General features: G+C 39.7%; 1 protein-coding gene across 1 annotated transcript; it reads left to right on the top strand.

Annotated features, from left to right (window-relative positions):
- Positions 1-4,101: 4,101 nt before the first annotated feature.
- Positions 4,102-10,538, top strand: LOC127535009 (cytochrome P450 2F2-like). The gene is made up of 11 exons (XM_051951688.1): positions 4,102-4,284; positions 5,041-5,203; positions 5,667-5,819; positions 5,928-6,088; positions 7,203-7,271; positions 7,414-7,518; positions 7,943-8,078; positions 8,651-8,736; positions 8,981-9,082; positions 9,843-9,984; positions 10,070-10,538. Exons 1-11 carry the CDS (start codon positions 4,123-4,125, stop codon positions 10,255-10,257), a joined length of 1,467 nt encoding a protein of 488 aa, XP_051807648.1. The 5' UTR covers positions 4,102-4,122; the 3' UTR covers positions 10,258-10,538.
- Positions 10,539-10,969: the final 431 nt, after the last annotated feature.

Genomic DNA, 10,969 nt, shown 5'->3' on the forward strand with positions numbered 1-10,969 from the left:
ATTGCCTCTATAATTCTCTCATTGTCTTTATAAGATTTGCATCCATTCAACCATTAGGTTTTGTACAAAGGAATTCTTTGCAAATTAAAAAAACAGAACAGGTGTTTTCACAGAATGCATCCACACTGTAAAAATGTTCATCCAGCTAGAGAATTTTCATAAGAGCTACAGATGGTCAAACGAAGAAATCAGGATTGAAGAGTTCTATTTGATGCTTTGGCCAATTCTTACAAAACATCCTAGTTGACCGGAGCAAATAAAAATTGCTTGGAACTGGAAAAAAATAGAAACCTATTAAATACATTGAGGCAAAAAAGAGAAGCTTGTGTGTTATTTATGTTATTATTCATACATTCAAAATTGTCCTACTGTCAGATCATTGTTGAGCCAATAGGGAAAGGAAAAATTTGATACTATCTGTTCTCTCAGAGCGATGTCAGCAAGAGATTGACAAGGTATTGGAGGGGAAGAATCGGGCCTGTTTTGAGGACAGACACAACATGCCCTACATGCAGGTACTGTACTGTATACTGATCAGACAGATCTAATGTTTCCATCTTGGCTGGAGCATCATGTCAGTTAGAGCATATTTAGTTTAACGTTGGAGAAAATCATGCAACAAATCTGTGGATTTAGGGATAGATTGTAATGACGGTCTTTAAATAACATTTATCATGGTGTTCTTGTCAATGTTTTAAACATATTTCTGCATGTTACAGCTGATTGATGAGCTTTTGAGAGCCTGCATTGTCTTCCTTGTGCTCCAAATCTAGATGAACCATAAAAATGTTGTCTAAATCTCTCTTCATCCAGGCTGTGATCCATGAGGTGCAGAGGATTGCCAACACTGTTCCACTCAGCGTCTTCCACCGTACAACTAAAGACACAGAGCTCATGGGATATTCTCTTCCAAAGGTCAGACAGAACTGGTCGCACAGGTTTTGTCACTAAAGAAAACAAAGTGAAGAAAGTCCTTTATGACCTTTGCTCTTTTGGTTCATTTCATTCCCAGGGTACAATAATCATCCAGAACATGAGCTCAGTTCTGGGGGAGGAGGGTCAGTGGAAATACCCTCATGAATTTAATCCTGATAACTTCCTCAATGACCAGGGAGAGTTTGTTAAACCAGAGGCCTTCATGCCTTTCTCTGCAGGTATAAGAGCATAAAAAGTCTATCACGCTTGGAGTGGCAAGCACAGATAAGGTGAATCAAATAAAATTATTGATGACTTTGATGTGTTTTTTATTCGTCAGGTCCTCGGATGTGTCTTGGAGAAGGTCTGGCTCGTATGGAGCTCTTCCTCATCATGGTGACTCTGTTGAGGAAGTTTAAGTTCTTCTGGCCTGAAGATGCAGGAGAACCTGACTTCACTCCACTTTATGGGATCACTTTGTCTCCCAGACCTTATCGCATGAAGGTCCAACTCAGATTATCCCAGTGAAGTTGTCTCAAGACACTCAGCAGAAACAGTGCAGACTGACTCAGATGTACAAAAATTTAAAGGAAATCAGTAGATTGAGGATAGTTAGCGAGAAGGACATTGTCCACTTATGGGCATGTGGTGACATTTTTCGCTTCAACAATTACTCCATTAAGCTATTAATGTACATACTATATTGTACCATACTGCATATTATATCAAATAAAGGAAAGGAATCCTACAATTTATATATTTTCGTGAAACAAGATATAGTTGTGAATAAACTTCTTAAAAGATATGTGTGTTGTCAAGGCCCAGATAGCAAACTATGGGTGAATCAATGTTGAATCTATGTTGAGACCTAACGTCGAAATTATACAGAAAGCGTAAGGTTGATAAAATGTTGAATCAACGTTTGCTTTTCAACCATAAATCACACTTTACCCAGATAGCAAAAGATGTTAAATCAATGTTGAATTAGGGTCAAGAAGGTTGAATTGTGGTTACGGTTGAAGACTGATGGTTGGATCAACGTTGATTCAACAACATTTTGTCAACATTGAAGTTTGTGTTTAAAAGATACCATTGAATCTACATTGTATTTTGGTTTAATTAAAATGTTTGACAGGTCAATGTTTAACTAATGTTGAATCTATGTTTGCAAACATGTAATCTATGTAAGCAAACGTTGACTCAACATTTTATCAACCTTACGCTTTCTGTATAATTTCGACGTTAGGTCTCAACATAGATTCAACATTGATTCACCCATAGTTTGCTATCTGGGGGGGAGTCGTCAAAGATACAACCAAAAGTTTCTCAGAAGTTTGTAGATGCCTAACAAAAACTGAGTGTATCTCTCATTGTTTCAAGCTGCATTTGATAGAAGGACTTAAAGATTTTATTATATATTTATGGTAATTGCAGGATGTACAATCTGCTATTTCTGCTCTCTTCACAATGAGAAAAAACAAGTTATCTTGACTAACCATGACAGGGTCATGCACGGTCTACCTCCCTGACTGTGGTTATTGATAAACCAAAATGTGTCTGGAGATTATTGCTGAGAATGCAACACTATGTGGGTGAAAGGTTGTACCTTTCTTGTGTTCAATGCATTTTCCAAAATTGCTTTAAAAATGAGCAACATCTCTTTCCAGAAGCACAGTTCATTTTACAATTTGCAATGTCTGATTTTGGTCTGACAGAAACTCAGCAGCAACAATGCTTTTGTAATGCTTTTGATGTGATTTCTTGATATGTGTTGGTAGGTATAAAGCTGACTTCTTGCACACTTGGAGCTTTTCCAAGTAGTATGGCAAGTCGTGACTCATAGGGTCACACTACAGCTCTCCATGGCAGAAAGGTGGTGATTGTTCTTTTGCAATATCTAATTTGAAAAGCACCTTATCAGAGTGCAGCTCCAAAACAGACGGTCATCCACCTTATTAATTCATGCCAATGATATCAGGTTTCAACATCGGATGGACTTGTCATGGCAACTCATTTTCTTGTTTTGATGATGAAACAGACAAAAGTGAAATGCTCTTGCATCATATTTTAATATGATGTCCCATTTACATCTTTAAAACGGGAGAATTGAGACAGAAACACTACACAGGTTTATCTAGTCTTATAAACAGCTTTATCTGCAGTGAACCTTGTATTTGCAATAAAACCACTTTGTTGTTCCTTCCCAGCTGAGGAAGTCTTATGGAAATGTCTACAGTCTGTTCATCGGTCCTAATCGAGCTGTCGTCATCAATGGGGTGAAGGCCATGAAGGAGGCTATAGTGACCAAGGCGACTGATTATGTATTTATATTGAAGCTGTTGTGTTGTATGGCATCATTTGCTCAAGTTTGCCAAGCAAACATAATTGAGGGAATTAAAAATCACATCCAGCATCTAAAATTTATCTGTCATTGTTTAAATCTGGATCTAACAGAAACTTCAAAATATCTTTGGAATCTGCAGCAGGTACAATCTGTTATTTGTGCCTTCTTCAAAAGATGGTAAAGGAAGTAAATTAAGAAGACTAAAGTTATCATGGTTGACCATAAATGGCCGGAACAAAGTCATTTTACTGTGTAGTTAAAGCAGGGTTTTATAGCAAGTCAGTGTGTTTGATATGTTTGATGTGGTCACAGATGAGAAATCCATGACCTGCCACTCTGTATTGTGCTTCAGCATTACCTGTGTTTCTGGGGCAGGTGAAAGGATTGGAAATAAAGCTTCTTTAGGTGTGAGTGGTCATGGTGCTGATGTCATTACGTAAATCTGAAATCGTCTTCAATGGAACACTTACAGTCCACATGACAGATGGCGGCGCGCACAGTCGCAGCGGCTTGGAGCTCCTACTCTCGCACTTTGTTGGTGGTGCTGTGTGTTTGCACTTATCAACTCTGTTGTATGGATGCTCCGAGCGTAATTTCGTTGTCCTTGTGACAACGACAATAAATATTCTGATTCTGATTCTGATTCTGATTCTGATTCTGATCTGATTCTGATTCTGACAGTAAACACAGACACCAACAATTCGCTTCCTCTTGGTGCGAAAGGCCGTCTGTGTGTGTTTGATATAGTCACTTACTTAATACAAAGAGGCAAAGTACACATCCAGAAGAGGCAGGGCTGTGGACAGGGACACCCTTTAAAAGCAGCCATTTACTCTTTTCAGGTTGTTCCAATCTATCCCACCATGTCTCTCTCAGTCATTCTGTTGTTGCTGTGCGTTTTCTTCATCGTCTTACTTCTCAGGCCCAAGAGGCCTAAGAATTTTCCACCAGGACCTGCTCCTCTGCCTATACTGGGGAACATTCTGCACCTGAGCCTTCAAAACCCTTTGAAGGACTTGGAGAGGGTAAGAAACATGTTGCAGTGAATGATGTTGCTGTGTAAATGCCTCAAAGTGTTATCATGCCCACAGAATCTTTGCACTACATTCTTAAATGAGCTCAGGCTCCTGTTGTTTTTATATGATCGTGTAATATGTCATTGACACACAGTTGACTGCTTGCAAACTTGGAGCAGCATGGCAGGTCGTGCACAGTCGGCTTTTATAACTTTGACTGAGAAAAGTCACAGGGAGTCAGCTCATTAAATGCCTGCAATGATCTGAGGCAACATATATTGATAAATGTGCAGGATGAGATTTTAAAACTGCCATGTGTGAGTGCACCACTATATATGGTCCACGTCATTAATTGACATCTGTGTAGGTAAAAGTAAAATGCTACTGTGCCACATCTTGGTATGATGTGACAGTTTAAGTCTTAACATACAAGAGAATTAAGATTATAATGTTTTGAGATTGATGTTGTCATATAAACAGCTTTATCAGCACTGAACCTTGTATCTATAACAAAACCACTTTGTAGTTGTCAATAATTGTGTGAAAGTCAATGAGGTATGCTGCATTGTTTTGACATCATTTTCTCAGTGTTTTTATTATTACTGTGTGATACTCATTCTAAATACATTCTGTTTTCATCCATTTACTATCATTTGCCATAAACCCCTGGAGGACAATAAACTGATAAACCCCTTTAAAAATAATCTCATTTTAAAGGTATGATACATGCTTTTCAACCACTGACTTAATGTTGTTCCTTCCCAGCTGAAGAAATCATATGGAAATGTCTACAGTCTGTTCATCGGTCCTAATCCGGTTGTCTTCATCCACGGGGTGAAGGCCATGAAGGAGGCTATGGTGACCAGAGCTACTGATTTTGCAGGACGACCTCAAGACCTGTTTATTAATGACATCACAAAGAGAAAAGGTGAAGTTAAATATGACACACCTTTGGTGCACATTTTATTTAAACAGTGGAGGGAACTTATTAAGCAAGGTGTAGATGTTTAAGCACTTTATTTTCTACAATACAATCAGTACACATGTTGGCATGATTTACTCTTCAGTCCTCTTTTTGTTTGGGGAGGTAAGCTCTCTAAATGTGCATTAGCATGTAATCACATCAGTGATATTAAATACGTGAAATTATTTTACTTAATTTCCAAACTCTACAGCTTTAATCGCTCAGATTTCCAGTCATTAATATTTCAAAACTTTCTACACTTTCAAAACATATCACACATCAGTGCTTCTGACTAATTTTTAAGAATTCTGAACGTCCTAACAATGGTATTGAAGCCAACTGAAAATACAACATATATTGGCTGCAACAGATGAGAACATCAATCAGATCTATTGGATATATCTATATGCTGCTTCACCTGTTGCAGGAGTAGTTTTGGTAGATTATGGCCCAAACTGGAGGGAGCATCGTCGCTTTGCTTTGATGACAATGAGAAACTTTGGCATGGGGAAGAGATCAATGGAGGACAGAATTCATGATGAGATTCAATACACTATGACAACACTGGAAAAGAGCATCGGTACGTCATCTGTGGGTCCACACAACTGACTTTTGTATTGCGCTGTTGTTTCTCTCATGCTCTTTTATGCTACTGTACAAATGTTTGCTTGCTTTTTGTCTTTTACAGGCAAAACTCTGAGTCCTCAAGTGATGTTTCATCATGCCGCCTCCAACATCATCAACCAGGTTCTTTATGGTACACGCTTCGAATATGATGATACCTTTATGACAGAAACTATTCGGTGCTTCACTGAGGTTGCCAAAATAACCAATGGACCATGGGCGATGGTGAGTAGAAGCATGTTTCTGAGGTCATAAATCTGAGGGAAAACAATATTTGGAGGTACTGTTTGAAAGCATGCGAAGCAATTTCTGTGTATCATTTCAATGTGTGAGTGGATTGTGCAATGTAACTTAGGGTGCTTTCACACATACGCCTTTTGGTCCGCTTAAAGCGGACTGGAGTCCGCAACACCAGCAAGTTCGTTTGGGCTGGTGTGAAAGCAGACCAGATGTTTTTGGTGCGGACTAAAGAACCGGACCGAGACCACCTTCGAGAGGTGGTCTCGGTCCGCTTCTATGTGAACTCCAGTTCGGTTCGCTCCTGGTGAGAACACAAACCTGTCTCCATTCGGACCAGCTTGATGGCGCAGCAGACTTTTTGGTCTACAGAAGCTTCCGTAGCAACCTGCACAGGGAATTTTGGGATAACGATAACGTCTCGCAATGCATCTTCTCCGTGCCAAAGACGACTGTGTCATGTTCTCATACCGAATGCGAGCGTCATGCTGGAACAACAGCAGTATTTGTGCTTGCTGCATAAAGCAATGATACGAATATATGGCAACAAGAACGAACAGGAGAGCATAGTTCATTGTTTACAAATAAATCTCGATCCATGGAATAAACACAGCCTGTTGTTTTCTGCCGGGATTTTTCCCTATTCACATGCTGCGCCAATCAGCGTTCACCTACGTCATTTAAAACACCTTATTTTTATGAACAGCGCCGCCAAATGACTGGGGGGAGATATAACATTCATCGTAGTTGGTTCAACTGCGAAAACACTGGTGTGAATGCGAACCGAACCAGATGAAATTAGCAAAATTGTGACAACTTTTGGGTCCAGCAGGTGTGAAAGCACCCTTACAAAACTCAGACCTTCTTTGACTGGCTCTACAGTTTCTGACAGTCTGCAGATTGGATGATCTGCAAAATTAATCCTGCAGTGGACTTGTGGTTCTCTTTGAACTTCTTTAGAATGATTTCTGGTTGTACTTTCTGTGTCAAGATTGTTACTCTGGTCCTTTAAAGGGAATAACTGAGGATAAAATGATCTGCTCAGAACAGAGAATGTGAACATTCTGATTCATACATATTAATGCTTTCGCTTTGTTTACAGCTGTATGACACTTTCCCTGTTATCCGTAACCTGCCACTGCCTTTCAGAAAGGGCTTTGAGAATGTCAAGGTAAAAATCACTCAAACCACAGGCGTATATCATAACAATCAACACATATACTCTAATATGTGTAATATGTCTAATATGTTTTCAGTGAAAAGAAACAATGGTAAGGTTATATAAACTTTGAATGATGACTTTTGTTTTTTAGACTGTGACAAGCCTTCTACTTGGCTTGTTGAATGAGCACAAGAAGGCCAGAGTCCCTGGAGAGCCACAAGACTTAGTTGAGTGCTATCTGGATGAAATGGATAAGGTATCCCTATTGTAGATGACACCACCTTTCATTGTGGTCACGAGTTGACTCCTTTTGCTTCAGAAAGGCGGAGAGGACTGAGTTGCCTAGACCCCGACCAGTTAGACGAGGCCTGGGTGACTGTTCACAATGTGATTGTACTCTTCATAAAGCTATCTTTGGAGAATAATGAGAATAAATAACAAATCTGCTCTTTAATTATCTTTTCTTAAAAAATTAGAAAACTATCAATCAACTCTGCTTGTGTCGAACGCTCTGATTGGCTGTTCAAATTTCTACTTTACATCCTGTACCCTTTACATATAAATAAAAGTCTGACAATAAAAATGGAATCAAATGTTTTTAAAAGTGTGATTGTCAGTATAATATAATTACATTTTACCTCACTTGCATCTCTCTTACAAAGAACACTCTTTTGTTTTAGAGACCAGATGACCCTTCATTTTCAGAGGACCAGCTCAACAGGTTTGCAGCAGATCTTCACTTTGCTGGCACTGACACAACCTCCAACACCCTGCTGACTGGTTTTCTTTACCTCATGAACTACCCACACATACAAGGTATAACTGCACACCCAATCATGGGTTTCCCCCTTATTTCACTGACTCTGTAATTGACCCACTGTCTTTATTAAATTTTTATGTGTTCATAAGAATTACAGACACCCACTTCGATACTTACAAAACAGGGTTCAATAACTCCATTTGATCCTCTGGCCAATTTAAGCAACAGATCTTACGTGACTGGCATTGATCAAAACCTCTGAAATTCATTTTGTCAAAAAACATAAGCTTGTGTGTTACTTCCACTTCCTCGTTGATTTTTAAATACCTTTGTTGACTTTAACTGAATACTATATGGCATTATAATTGAAAATATGATTTGAACGACTGAGGCCCATAACTTTTTGAAGTACCCACATAAAAAACATAGGTTGAAGGGAAACAGAGACTGAATTCCATTCAGGTATTTCACAAAGCCATGCAAGTATGTTACCATGCAACATACTAGGACGCTGAATGGGAAGCAGTGATTTTTACCAATTCATTTGACCTCTTGACATTTTGTTGTAATCTCATTGTTTTTTGAAATATGGAAAAGACAACATTAGATATTTTCTTTTCCACTTCAGAGCGATGTCAGCAAGAGATCGACAAGGTGTTGGAAGGGAAGGATCGGGCCTGTTTTGACGACAGACATAACATGCCTTACGTGCAGGTACTGTACTGTACCCTGTTCGGACAGATTTAAGGTGTGCCTGGGCTTGAGTGCCACACCTGTTAGATCATGATGCAACGTTAGCTTAAGGTTGGAGATACAGAAAATCGGTGAATTTGGAAATCCATTGTAATCACTGTACATTGCAGGTAATTCCTCTTACTGCAGCTGTATTGACCTGAGCTCTTGGGGCTGAACTTCTAAAGGCCTGCATTGTCAAATGTTGAAACCTCTCTTCATACAGGCTGTGATCCACGAAGTGCAGAGGATGTCCAACACTGTTCCACTCAGTGTCTTCCACTGCACAACGAAAGACACAGAGCTTGCGGGATATTCCATTCCGAAGGTAAGACGCAACTGGTTAAATAGGTTTTGCTGACAAAGACAACAAAGTTAAGATCATCTTTTACCTGGGTAGGTTCTTAGTCATCCAGGTCATGGTAATCCATAAGAACTTCAGGAGCAGGAAACTGCACTTTTGGTTCTTGAAGACTTTTCAAATTTTATCCAAGAGGTTTCTTCAGTTGTAACTGACTGAAGGAGAGTCCCAGATGCATATTCCAAAAAACAGAACAGATGGAACAACATTCTCACACCTTATGCCTCTAAAAAGGTGAATAAAGTTGTGGTACAATAGAGTCAGCTATTCAGGATGAAGTTTAGCAGTCCATCTGCATCTCAAGGACAAGGGCCACTCCTTAGAGGACAGCAATGTTCACATTCTGGAGAGAAATGGTGTTTCAAGAGAGGAATGAAGGAATCCATCTATATTAAATCGAAAGAGGTCATCAATGACACCACCTTTCAGGTACTTTTAATGCAGTCTTGACATCTCTTCCAAGAAAGTTTGGCCACCATGAACACCTTGAGTCATCCCTCACCTGGCAGTTTACACTGTGATTTATGTGAATCTTTAGTTTTTAAACGGCCATAAGCCATATGAGTTATAGGTGATGATATGTCTTTGACTCCCCATCAGTCTGAGAAAGCCTCCTGAATGAGCAGTGAAATGTCTTCAAAAACCAACAAGTGAATTCCAGTTGCCTTCTAGTGAACCACTTTAGAGCATCTTATATACCTTTTTTTTCCGTTTACTTCCTCCTCAGGGTACAACGATCATTCAGAACCTGACCTCAGTGCACAATGAGGAGGGACAGTGGAAATACCCTCATGAATTCAACCCTGGAAACTTCCTGAATGACCAGGGAGAGTTTGTCAAACCAGACGCCTTCATGCCTTTCTCTGCAGGTACAAGAGCATAAAAACTCTATCACGCTTGGAGTGACAGTCACAAATGGGATGAATCGAATGAAAACTGTTTTTTATTCCTCAGGTCCTCGGATGTGCCTCGGAGAGGGCCTGGCTCGTATGGAGCTCTTCCTCATCATGGTGACTCTGCTGAGGAAGTTTAACTTCATCTGGCCTGACAATGCAGGAAAACCAGACTACACTCCAGTCTATGGCATCACTTTATCTCCCAGACCTTATTGCATGAAGGTCCAACTCAGGTCATCGGCATGAAGCGACCTTAAGACACAGCAGAAATAGTGCAGACTGAAAAACTGACTCTTTATAGCTGTGAATCCCCAAATCATTCAATTAGATTTGGACCTATTATCAGTCTCATTATTAATCATCACTGTGCCATATTGACACAAAATGAGATGATCATGACAAGAAAACGTTCCATTTTTCAACATATATGTGGTTCAACTGTTTCCGTCAATGTGAACCATACAAGCTTTGCTGGTTTACATGAATGAATTGAGAAAACAAAATAAACCTTTTTACTTTAACACAAATGTTTCTGGTTCACATTTTTTTTGCTCAAGTTCATCCAATGAATGTATTTACTGTATCAGGCATGTTATTTGGTAGCGGATCTGCGAAAATTCGCGTATCGAGGTATCAATTTTGAGACCCAACGTGAATCGCCCAAATTCGATGAGAAAAAAAATATAGGGTGTAAGGGGTATAGGGTTGGATTGCACGTAGTTGTCAACAGTGCGCTGGCAAAAGCAGGAGTTGGAAACAACGATTGGAGAGCATTATCGAAAGTTAGATGTAGCTGGGAAAGCGAGGTGCATGGTGTGCGATGATGAGACAAAATACAGCGACAGAGGATGCCAAGCGCTGATAAACCACATGAAAACGAAAAATCATGCCAGGAAATTGTACGAAAAGCGCTCTAACCACCAAATGCCCAGCAGTTTTTTTCACCCGGCGGAGGGAA

The sequence above is a fragment of the Acanthochromis polyacanthus genome, chromosome 8 (assembly GCF_021347895.1).
Source record: "Acanthochromis polyacanthus isolate Apoly-LR-REF ecotype Palm Island chromosome 8, KAUST_Apoly_ChrSc, whole genome shotgun sequence".
Lineage (NCBI taxonomy): Eukaryota > Metazoa > Chordata > Actinopteri > Pomacentridae > Acanthochromis > Acanthochromis polyacanthus.